The 12,388-nt window shown below is 54.4% G+C and overlaps 1 protein-coding gene across 1 annotated transcript in view; it reads left to right on the forward strand.

The window, feature by feature from the left end:
• pik3r4 (phosphoinositide-3-kinase, regulatory subunit 4) overlaps positions 1-12,388 on the forward strand; it is a 22,749-nt gene continuing 10,361 nt past the window's right edge. Inside the window, exons 1-10 of the mRNA XM_079241384.1 lie at positions 1-233; positions 3,908-4,640; positions 4,729-4,862; positions 5,118-5,328; positions 5,399-5,785; positions 6,800-6,934; positions 7,788-8,009; positions 8,080-8,253; positions 11,063-11,208; positions 12,244-12,388. The exon at positions 12,244-12,388 is cut by the window's right edge and continues 59 nt beyond it. Coding sequence (XP_079097510.1) covers positions 3,923-4,640; positions 4,729-4,862; positions 5,118-5,328; positions 5,399-5,785; positions 6,800-6,934; positions 7,788-8,009; positions 8,080-8,253; positions 11,063-11,208; positions 12,244-12,388 — 2,272 coding nt within the window. The 5' untranslated portion in view covers positions 1-233; positions 3,908-3,922. The remainder of the gene's footprint in view (positions 234-3,907; positions 4,641-4,728; positions 4,863-5,117; positions 5,329-5,398; positions 5,786-6,799; positions 6,935-7,787; positions 8,010-8,079; positions 8,254-11,062; positions 11,209-12,243) is intronic.

Raw genomic sequence — 12,388 nt, forward strand, 5'->3', positions numbered from 1 at the left:
GTCGGTTAGCTCGCTGGCTAGTTGAGTCAGGCTGCATTTAAACCGCTACGGTCCGGGTTTGTGCCGTTTAAACCGACCCGGGGTTCTGCCGCGGGACGCTGGAGGGACATCTCAGGAGGAAACGGAGCAGCAGCCGCGGGAAGATCTTCATCAAACGACATGAAGACGTTAAATAAGAGCGAAGTCTGACGCGGTTAGCTGCGTCACGAGCCCGCAGCTGACGGAAACATCCGGTAAACATCCCGTTCACACCGACATGTTTTTATCTTTGGTGTTTTAACGTGTTTTTTCTATTAAAACGTGATTTATCACGGGGCTAACAGTTAGCTTGCATGCAAGCGGTGAGCTAAAGTCACGTGACAGCCCATTCAGGCCCGGATGTTTCCTTTTGTCTCGGAGGCGCGCGCTGTGACGTTAAGTCCACGCGCGTGTCAGGTGTTTTTTGCGCGTGGCTCATCAGGAGCAGCTAACAGCAGCTCTGAGGTACATTTACCTGAGTTCACAGGTGAAGAAGTGCATTATGGGAGGATGACGTCACACATGTCATCATATTCAATCAAGGTTTATTTATATCGCGCTTTTCAGACAAAAGTAGCACAAAGTGCTTTACAAAATAAAAAGCAAGAATAAAACAAAGTTAAAAACCTGCCTTCACACAAAAATATAGAATTTATATAACACATTTATATTCAATTCTAGATTGCGCTGTTGGCAGCAAACTGTAGTATCTCTGACTTGCTATCTTGATTTTTTGAAAAGTACAAACTCTTCTCACATAGATATTACCTCAAATTAGATTTTTTTTTTTCTGAGGACTTCATGCCAGTTTGGAGGGTGTGTTGCAAGGAAGATTTTTGGCTCTTAAGGCTTGTTATGATGAGTCTCCATGGCAATGAAAGACTTGTTTACAATCTGGATCAACTGATTAACCTCTCCCAAATCAGGATTATCAGCGAAACAACACATCAAATCCCGATGGAGTTGAAAAGAAAGAGAAGAGGATGCAGAGCGGGAGTCAGACAGCGGAGAAAGCGATGGAGATTTAAACCATTTCTCCCGACTGTCGTCATGGGTAATGTGAGATCACTAGCTAGCAAACCGGACAAGCTCGATATGTTAACAAGGTCTCAGAAAGAATACAGAGAGTGCAGTATTATGTGCTTTACCCAGAGTGTTTACCTGTGTTATTCTGGTAGCGGTTTATATAATACCTGGTACCGCACCAGACACAGCCTGTGACGTCATCAGCTCTGCCGTTGCTCGGCTACAAACACAGCATCCAAACTCATTCATGGCGATCTCCGGAGACTTCAACAACGTCTCCCTCTCTGCAACTCTACCAACATTCCAGCAGTTTGTCAGCTGCTCCACCAGAGAAAATAAGATGTTGGACTTATTTTATGCAAATATGAATAATGGATCCAGTTGTTCTGCCCTGCCTCCTTTAGGAAGATCTGACCATAATCTGGTTCTTCTCACCTCCACCTACAAGCCCATCGTTCAGCAGCAGCCAGTCATCACAAAGACTATCAAAATCTGGTCTGCTGAAGCTGAAGATGCTCTTAGAGGAGGCTTTGAGGCTACAGACTGGAACGTCCTCTGTGAACCTCATGGAGACGACATCAACGCCATGACTGAGTGTGTGACAGATTACATAAACTTCTGTGTGGACAGCATCGTCCCAACAAGAACAGTGAGGTGCTTCCCCAATAACAAACCCTGGATCACCAGTGACCTGAAAAAGCTGCTGAACATCAAAAAGAAAGCCTTCAGGGATGGAGACAGGGAGTTATTGAGGGCAACACAAAAACAACTTAAAACACAAACTAAGAAGTGCAAGGAGGACTACAGGAAGAAGTTAGAAAGTCAGCTCCAGCAGAATAACCTGAGGGATGTGTGGTCTGGAATGAAGAAGATCACCGGCTTCAAGTTAAAGGGGGACCAGCCTGATGGGGGTCTGGACAGAGCTAATGAGCTGAACATATTCTTCACCAGGTTCAGTTCACCCCCTACCTCCAGCCCAACAGACCACACACCCTCCATAAGCCCACTGCTTTCCTGTCACGCCTCCAATCTGTCACCCTGCAGCTCAGTCATGGACCAGAACACAGCTTCATCTCCCTCCACATCAGGACATCCTGAGACCTCCACCTTGTTTGTCTCCTGCAATCAGGTTAAGAAGCAACTTGAGAAACTGAACCAGAACAAGGCTGCAGGTCCAGATGGTGTCAGTCCCAGAGTTCTCAAGACCTGCTCAGAACAACTATGTCCGATTCTCCAGCACCTTTTCAACACCAGTCTGAGACAAAATAGAGTCCCAGTGCTGTGGAAAACCTCCTGCCTTGTTCCAGTGCCTAAAAAACACAACCAGCTGAACCAAGTGACTACAGACCAGTTGCCCTGACATCTCACATCATGAAAGTCCTGGAGAGACTCTTACTGGCTCCCCTCAACAAGCAAGTAAACACCTTTCAGGACCCATTACAGTTTGCATATCGTAATGGACTTGGGGTTGAAGATGCCATCATATACCTGCTCCAGAGAGCACACTCTCATCTGGACCATTCAGGCAGCACTCTGAGGGTCATGTTCTTTCATTTCTCAGTGCTTTTAATACCATTCAGCCTGCTTTGTTATGTGAGAAGCTCCATAAATTCCAGGTGGATACCTCCACAACCACCTGGATCTATGACTACCTCACAAACAGACCCCAGTTTGTGAGACTGAAAGGTTGTGTGTCTGAGATGGAGGTCAGCAGCACTGGTGCACCACAAGGAACTGTACTCTGGCCATTCCTCTTCACTCTGTACACCTCAGACTTCCAGTACAACTCTGAGTCCTGTCATCTGCAGAAATACTCTGATGACTCTGCAGTTGTGGGGTGTATCAGGGATGGACAAGAAGCAGAGTACAGAGAACTGGTCAGTCAGTTTCTTAAATGGTGCGGTGACAATCATCTCATATTAAATAGCAGCAAAACAAAAGAGATGATGGAGGTGGTGGAGGAATACAAGTATCTTGGAGTTCAGCTGGACAACAAACTGGACTGGAAATGCAACACTGACTACATCTACAAGAAAGGTCAGAGCAGACTGTACTTCTTAAGGAAGCTGAGATGGTTTAACGTCTGCACCAAGATGTTGCGTATCTTCTATAAGTCTGTTGTGGAGAGTGCAGTCAGCTTTGCAGCATCTGCTGGGGTAGTAGCATCAGAACCAGAGACTTGAAGAGAATCAACAAACTGATCCAGAAAGCTGCTTCTGTGCTTGGAGTAACTCTGGAGCTGATTGTCCAAAGAAGAATGCTGCACAAGCTGATGAAGATGATGGAGGATTCTTCACACCCTCTCCACAACACAGTGATGAAACAACAAAGTGTGTTCAGTGAGAGGCTCCTTCAGGTCCGATGCAAGACTGAAAGATACAGAAGATCATTCCTGCCAGCAGCCATCAGCCTCCGGAACAAGACCTCCTCTAGTTATTATTATTATATACTACAGTATTTCCCTTTGGGGATTAATGAAGTATTTTTCATTTCATATACTCACTTTTCACACACACTCACATAGGTAAAAATCTCATCAAAACAATCTTAGGGATCCACATTGGCACACACACACACAAAAAAAATAAATGAATAAAATAAAAAAAAGACGATCAAAATTAAAATGACAATCATCAACAAAATATCCATGATGAGAAATAAATCAGTGATTTCTTCCACTTGGTGTCAGAAACGTATTAAATCATTTTAACATCAATATTCACACTAAAATTCCCGTTTTTTTCTTGTTTTGTGACGTTTGGCTCTAAATTTTCAGCAGTTGGGAGAAAAACCATTTTCCTGGTTTTTGCTGGAAGTCTTGATGTTTCTGGACTGGAGGTTCTGATGATGGTTTCTGTCTCAGACAGGTGGAGGTGCGATGGGGAACCAGCTGGCCGGCATCGCCCCCGCCCAGATCCTTTCCGTGGACAGCTACTTCTCCGACATCCACGATCATGAGTACGATAAGAGCCTGGGCAGCACGCGCTTCTTCAAGGTGGCGCGGGCCAAACACCGTGAGGGCCTGCTGGTGGTGAAAGTCTTTGCCATCCAGGACCCGTCGCTGCCGCTGACCAGCTACAAGCAGGAGCTGGAGGAGCTGAAGATCCGGCTGCACTCCTGCCAGAACTGCCTGCCCTTCCAGAAGACCTCGCTGACAGAGAAGGCCGCCATCCTGTTCCGTCAGTATGTGCGGGACAACCTGTACGACCGCATCAGCACACGGCCGTTCCTCAACGACGTGGAGAAGCGCTGGCTCGCCTTCCAGATCCTAAACGCTGTGGACCAGGCACACAAAGCCGGCGTCCGTCACGGCGACATCAAGACGGAGAACGTGATGGTGACCAGCTGGAACTGGGTGCTGCTCACCGACTTCGCCAGCTTCAAGCCCACCTACCTGCCGGAGGACAACCCCGCCGACTTCAACTACTTCTTCGACACGTCCAGGCGGAGGACGTGCTACATCGCCCCCGAGAGGTTCGTGGACGGAAGCATGTTCACCACCGAGAGCGACCAAAACACGCCGCTGGTGGACCTGACCAACAACAACCAGAGGAGCCGTGGCGAGCTCCGGCAGGCCATGGACATCTTCTCTGCAGGTACCGTCCCACCTGTCCAGCCGACCAATCGGGACGGGTTTCAGGTTGGCGTGGGAAATGTTTCCGTGACTCGGTCTGTGTGTTTCAGGGTGCGTGGTCGCCGAGCTGTTCACGGAGGGCGTTCCTCTCTTCGACCTGTCCCAGCTGCTGGCGTACCGGAAGGGACTCTTCCAGACGGAGCCGGTTCTCGCCAAGATCGAGGACCGCAGCGTCCGAGAGCTGGTAAGCACCCGCTCCGCTGCCACGTTCGCAGACACCGAAGCGCGTCTCGTCAACGCCGTTGGGCTGGTTCTGATGACCTGCTGGACGATCCGTCAGGTTCTGTGTGCTGATTGGCTGCCGGACCCGGCCAGAGCGCGGCTGTCGTTGTGGTTGATGCGATGATTGAGCTTCTCAGTATTTTTCTGTCTCAGTGAAACATGGTGACGTGTCTGTCGCCACGGAGACGCTTCCATCATGTCCCGGCGTCTGCTTCAGGTGTGTCAGATGGTGCAGCGCGAGCCGGAGAAGCGTCTGACTGCTGAGGAGTACCTGAAGCAGCAGAGAGGGAAGGCCTTCCCCGACATCTTCTACACCTTCCTGCAGCCGTACATGGCCCAGTTCGCCAAGGAGACCTTCCAGTCCGCCGACGAGCGCGTCCTCGTCATCCGCAAAGACCTGGACAACATCCTACACAACCTGCGGGGAGGTGAGCTCGTCTGCACGGAGAAGCTCTTTGAAGAGATGCTTAGCTTTGTGACTGGGCACGTCTCTTCCAGGCTCCGTCTCCTTGCAGGACGGCGGCGATGCGGCGCCGAGCTCCAGGGAGGAGCAGGGCCTCACGGTGCTGGTGTCCGTCATCACTTCCTGCCTGCAGACGCTGCACTCCTGCGACTCCAAGCTGGCGGCGTTGGAGCTCATCCTGCACCTGGCCCCCCGGCTCGGCGTGGAGATCCTCCTGGACCGCATCACGCCGTACCTGCTGCACTTCTGCAACGACCCCGTGCCCCGCGTGCGCGCCCAGGCGGTCCGCACGCTGACCAAGGTGCTGGCGATGGTGAAGGAGGTGCCGAGGAATGACGTCAACATTTACCCCGAGTACATCCTGCCGGGCATCGCCCACCTGGCTCAGGACGACGCCACCATCGTCCGGCTGGCGTACGCAGGTCAGAGGGGCGGGTCTTCAGCTGGGCTGAGCCGACTTTAACGATAAGAAGCATAAAAACCTCATCAGCGCGCTGCCGACACCCCAGCTTCCTGCTTCGTGGTCAGCTGATCGACTAACAGGAAGGGCCGCAAAATCTGGATAAATGAATAAAAACGTACTTAACGCGTTAGCACGCACATGTCGTTAGGGGACGTCTCAGAGGAGAGACGAAGACAAAGCCGGACTACACGTCGTTAGAGGACATCTAGCTGAGAAAGTCGTGTATTTGTAACAAATACATCGGTAACTGATGTTATTTTAAGCTAACCGGTGTGAGAGTCATTAGCCTACCGTAGCATTAGTGCAGACGTTACGTAGCGTCACGTTTTTTGTTCATTAGTTTCCTGGATTGTCTGAACCAGCAGTTACGTCTGTCGGATGTTCTGGACTTTTCCTTCGCGCTGAGTTTAACTTATGACATTTAATCAGGCCCCGCCCCTTTCCCTTTCGCCACACTCGGCGCGCTGCGTTCAGGTGCAAAGTATTTGCCGGACAGCAGAGTATCGCACCGCTGCCGTACTTCGGCAGGTTTTGTTTGAAACTGTTTCCTTCTAGGCGCTTTGCGGTGTTCAGATGACGATGCTACGAAATTAGTTGGAACTAAAAGTCGTGGAATCCTCTCTTCCTCTAGTTTCCTGTTCGGGCCGGGACGCACCTGCTCGTTGTGTTCACGGCAACGTTCAGCGGCGTTGGCGTGTACTGGCTGCCAACAGCACGGGCACGTTGGGACCAAAACGTTTAGTGCTGGAGTTCACCGCTAGGGGGCAGCACACTGCACCAGGGCTCGCTTGCTAACTTCATAGCTCCCCTAATCGGTGTTCCTCTGATCTCGTGTCGCAACACGCCCATCCCAGGCCTGAGGAGTCAAAACCAAACAGAGTCAGGATTTTCCCCCAGTCGGCCCAGTAGGAGGAAGTCTCACATTTTTACCTCATCAGGACCGATACTAGATCTTTCCGCCTTGTTTCCTCAGAGAACATCGCCCACCTGGCGGAGAGCGCCCTGCGCTTCCTGGAACTGGTTCAGGAGAACAACGTCAACACAGAGCAGGACCTGAGTGGCGAGGACGCCGAAGAGTCCAGCCACCCCAACGAGAACTACGACTCAGGTAAGCCGGTTTTCTGACGGGCGTGGCGGTGGCCTGACGGGCGTGGCGGTGGCCTGACGGGCGTGGCGGTGGCCTGACGGGCGTGGCGGTGACCTGACGGGCGTGGCGGTGGCCTGACGGGCGTGGCGGTGGCCTGACGGGCGTGGCGGTGGCCTGACGGGCGTGACGGTGACCTGACGGGCGTGGCGGTGGCCTGACGGGCGTGGCGGTGGCCTGACGGGCGTGGCGGTGACCTGACGGGCGTGGCGGTGACCTGACGGGCGTGGCGGTGGCCTGACGGGCGTGGCGGTGACCTGACGGGCGTGGCGGTGACCTGACGGGCGTGGCGGTGACCTGACGGGCGTGGCGGTGGCCTGACGGGCGTGGCGGTGGCCTGACGGGCGTGACGGTGACCTGACGGGCGTGGCGGTGGCCTGACGGGCGTGACGGTGACCTGACGGGCGTGGCGGTGGCCTGACGGGCGTGACGGTGACCTGACGGGCGTGGCGGTGGCCTGACGGGCGTGGCGGTGGCCTGACGGGCGTGACTGTGACCTGACGGGCGTGACTGTGACCTGACGGGCGTGACTGTGACCTGACGGGCGTGACTGTGACCTGACGGGCGTGGCGGTGGCCTGACGGGCGTGACTGTGACCTGACGGGCGTGACTGTGACCTGACGGGCGTGACTGTGACCTGACGGGCGTGGCGGTGGCCTGACGGGCGTGGCGGTGGCCTGACGGGCGTGGCGGTGGCCTGACGGGCGTGGCGGTGGCCTGACGGGCGTGACTGTGACCTGACGGGCGTGACTGTGACCTGACGGGCGTGGCGGCGGCCTGACGGGCGTGGCGGCGGCCTGACCTGTGTGCTTCTCAGAGCTGCAGGCGCTCCATGAGATGGTGCAGCAGAAGGTGGTGACGCTGCTGAGCGACGCTGAAAACATCGTGAAGCAGTCGCTGATGGAGAACGGGATCACGCGGCTCTGCGTCTTCTTCGGCCGGCAGAAAGCCAACGACGTCCTGCTGTCCCACATGATCACCTTCCTGAACGACAAGAACGACTGGCACCTGCGGGGGGCGTTCTTCGACAGCATCGTGGGTAAGGTCCCGTCCCCCGCCTGCCGGCCGGCGGCCCCTCTACATCTCACCACCGCTGCGTTGTGTTGCAGGTGTGGCGGCGTACGTGGGCTGGCAAAGCTCGTCCATCCTGAAGCCGCTGCTGCAGCAGGGTCTGAGCGACACCGAGGAGTTCGTCATCTACAAAGCTCTGAACGCGCTGACCTGCATGTGCCAGCTGGGTCTGCTGCAGAAGCCGCACATCTACGAGTTTGTCAGCGACATCGGTGAGAGGGGGGGGGCACAATGTTTTGCTCCATCGCCACTCTTCCTGAACAAAACTACTGGTTTCCTGTTGCTGGAAGTTTCACTGGTTTAACTGGTTTTACCAGGCGGCGCTGAGAGGGTTGTTTCTGGATGTTTCTCATCTAAAATTATTTTTTTATCAGATGGAAAATCATTTTAATGAAGAAATAAAACTATTCAGATGTTTTTCAGCAGATCAGAAGTTTAAAAACATTCATGTTTTCTTGTGTCTGACGTTTCCGGTCCCGACGTCCGGGAACGCCGAGCGCGGCGCGTCTGACGTATCCGGTCCCGACGTCCGGGAACGCCGAGCGCGGCGCGTCTGACGTATCCGGTCCCGACGTCCGGGAACGCCGAGCGCGTCGCGTCTGACGTATCCGGTCCCGACGTCCGGGAACGCCGAGCGCGGCGCGTCTGACGTTTCCGGTCCCGACGTCCGGGAACGCCGAGCGCGGCGCGTCTGACGTATCCGGTCCCGACGTCCGGGAACGCCGAGCGCGGCGCGTCTGACGTTTCCGGTCCCGACGTCCGGGAACGCCGAGCGCGGCGCGTCTGACGTATCCGGTCCCGACGTCCGGGAACGCCGAGCGCGTCGCGTCTGACGTATCCGGTCCCGACGTCCGGGAACGCCGAGCGCGGCGCGTCTGACGTTTCCGGTCCCGACGTCCGGGAACGCCGAGCGCGGCGCGTCTGACGTTTCCGGTCCCGACGTCCGGGAACGCCGAGCGCGGCGCGTCTGACGTATCCGGTCCCGACGTCCGGGAACGCCGAGCGCGGCGCGTCTGACGTATCCGGTCCCGACGTCCGGGAACGCCGAGCGCGTCGCGTCTGACGTTTCCGGTCCCGACGTCCGGGAACGCCGAGCGCGGCGCGTCTGACGTATCCGGTCCCGACGTCCGGGAACGCCGAGCGCGGCGCGTCTGACGTTTCCGGTCCCGACGTCCGGGAACGCCGAGCGCGGCGCGTCTGACGTTTCCGGTCCCGACGTCCGGGAACGCCGAGCGCGGCGCGTCTGACGTTTCCGGTCCCGACGTCCGGGAACGCCGAGCGCGTCGCGTCTGAACTAAACTCTCAAACAAGCGGAAGTCGGCGTGAAACGTCCCGACATCAGCGGGAACATGGACTAAATGACCAGCTGATGTTGGGAAACGTGTCTAAAAAGAAACTGACGTCTAGTTTCGAGTTTATTTGGAACAAACAGTTAAAGGGTTCCTATTCTGGTATTTGGAGTTTTCTGAGCTTTCTACAGTGTTACAGTGTTGAATCCTCATCAGACATGTGAACAACACTGTTTTTTATCACCTGAACGCATGTTTGAGTTTGAGTTTTAGTTCCAACACTCTCTCCGTTAGGTTTCCATGGCGACGAAAAATGTGTTGTTTTAGAATTTTTTTCTACGTGGAAATCCTTGTGACGTCCCGGGGGATAAGGTTCGGTGATTGGTTACCTTCTACTGGTTAACAAGGGCATGTACAAATACATCAGGCGGGTGGAAAACGTGGGATAAAGTTATTTCCAACGATGGCTGGTGAGTTTACCAAAGAGAGACATCCTGCTGCATTCGTTGCTGTGGGTTGCTGTTTTCCACTTCGTTTTCAGGCTCTGATTCAGGTTCCAACATGTAGGGCTGGATGCTATGTGTTGACATGGTATTTTGTTTTTTTATTGAGTTCATATGAGCCTAATCCTTCTGTTTATGAGATGTTACAATGACGGTGAAAGCAGGTGCGGTGCGCGCTCCCGATGTAGCGCAGTGGCGGGAGGCGGGGCTTAATGCGGAAGAGTCTCAATCCACTCGTTTTGCCCGCAGGCTGATCTGACAGCCTACGGAGAGGGTCGGTCTGAAGTAAATAAAGCCATTTGTGACAATAACTCCATCAATCCCAGCCCTTCTGGTCTCAGAAATAAAAATAAATTAGCCTGAAATGTACAGAATAGTTCTAATTTAAATGTAATTAAATAAAAAAAGTATGAATAAAACTTTTGTTTTAAGGGTGCATCCTTCCAGTTTCACCAGTTTTTTACCAGTTTCACCAGTTTTTACCAGTTTGTCCCAGTAAAGCTGCAGCTCTGGATGCCGTCTGTAGGCTCCTGACCCACCAGAACCAAAGCAAATAAGACACTACATAACCCACAATCCTGTGGGAAATGTCGACATTGGTTCTGACCTGGTGGTTCTGGTCCGTTGGTTCTGACCCGTTGGTTCTGACCTGGTGGTTCTGACCCGTTGGTTCTGACCCGTTGGTTCTGGTCCGTTGGTTCTGACCTGGTGGTTCTGACCCGTTGGTTCTGGTCCGTTGGTTCTTACCCGGTGGTTCTGACCCGTTGGTTCTGACCTGGTGGTTCTGGTCCAGTGGTTCTGGTCCGGTAGTTCTGACCCATTGGTTCTGACCCGTTGGTTCTGACCTGGTGGTCCTGGTCCAGTGGTTCTGGTCCGGTAGTTCTGACCCGTTGGTTCTGACCCGTTGGTTCTGACCTGGTGGTTCTGGTCCAGTGGTTCTGGTCCGGTAGTTCTGACCCATTGGTTCTGACCCGTTGGTTCTGACCTGGTGGTCCTGGTCCAGTGGTTCTGGTCCGGTAGTTCTGACCCGTTGGTTCTGACCCGGTGGTTCTGACCCGTTGGTTCTGACCTGGTGGTTCTGGTCCGGTAGTTCTGACCCGTTGGTTCTTGTCCAGTGGTTCTGACCCGTTTCCCTGAACATCATGCTGCTTCCCGGGACTAATGAATCCACAGTTCCCTCCTCTGTCTCCAAGCCGCAGCAGTAATTTGTCCTCTGCTGGTTGCCGTAGCGCCGTTCCTGTGCCACCCCAACCTGTGGATCCGTTACGGCGCCGTGGGCTTCATCACCGTGGTGGCGCAGACGCTCAATGTGGCCGACGTCTACTGCAAGCTGATGCCTCACCTCAACGCCTTCATCACCCAGCCCATCATCCAGGTCAGGAGTCCTGCTCCTCCTCCTCTATTTCCTCCTCCTGCTCCTCCTATACCACCTCCTCCTCCTGCTCCTCCTCCTCTATTTCCTCCTCCTGCTCCTCCTATACCACCTCCTCCTCCTGCTCCTCTGTTTCCTCCTCCTGCTCCTCCTATACCACCTCCTCCTCCTGCTCCTCCTATACCACCTCCTCCTCTGTTTCCTCCTCCTGCTCCTCCTATACCACCTCCTCCTGCTCCTCTGTTTCCTCCTCCTGCTCCTCCTATACCACCTCCTCCTGCTCCTCCTATACCACCTCCTCCTCTGTTTCCTCCTCCTGCTCCTCCTATACCACCTCCTCCTCCTCTGTTTGCTCCTCCTATACCACCTCCTCCTCCTCCTCTGTTTCCTCCTCCTGCTCCTCCTCTGTTTCCTCCTCCTGCTCCTCCTATACCACCTCCTCCTCCTCTGTTTGCTCCTCCTATACCACCTCCCCCTGCTCCTCTGTTTCCTCCTCCTGCTCCTCCTATACCACCTCCTCCTGCTCCTCTGTTTCCTCCTCCTCCTCTGTTTCCTCCTCCTGCTCCTCCTATACCACCTCCTCCTCCTCTGTTTGCTCCTCCTATACCTCCTCCTCCTCCTCTGTTTCCTCCTCCTGCTCCTCCTATACCACCTCCTCCTCTGTTTCCTCCTCCTGCTCCTCCTATACCACCTCCTCCTCCTCTGTTTGCTCCTCCTATACCACCTCCCCCTGCTCCTCTGTTTCCTCCTCCTCCTCTGTTTCCTGCTCCTCCTCCTCCTCCTCCTCTGTTTCCTCCTCCTCCTCTGTTTCCTCCTCCTGCTCCTCCTATACCACCTCCTCCTCCTCTGTTTGCTCCTCCTCCTCTATTTCCTCCTCCTGCTCCTCCTATACCACCTCCTCCTCCTCTGTTTGCTCCTCCTATGCCACCTCCCCCTGCTCCTCTGTTTCCTCCTCCTTCTCTGTTTCCTGCTCCTCCTCCTCCTCCTCCTCTGTTTCCTGCTCCTCCTCCTCCTCCTGAACCTGCCGTGTCTCCTCAGATGGATAAGGAGCTGGTTCTGCTGAGTGTCCTGAAGGATCCAGTGAGCCGCTCCATCTTCGACTACGCGCTGCGCTCTAAAGACATCGCCAGCCTCTTCAGACACCTGCTGCTGCGCCAGAAGAAGCGCGCCGGTTCGATTCCCG

The sequence above is a fragment of the Telmatherina bonti genome (genome assembly GCF_933228915.1).
Source record: "Telmatherina bonti genome assembly, chromosome: 5".
In the NCBI taxonomy this organism is placed as follows: domain Eukaryota; kingdom Metazoa; phylum Chordata; class Actinopteri; order Atheriniformes; family Telmatherinidae; genus Telmatherina; species Telmatherina bonti.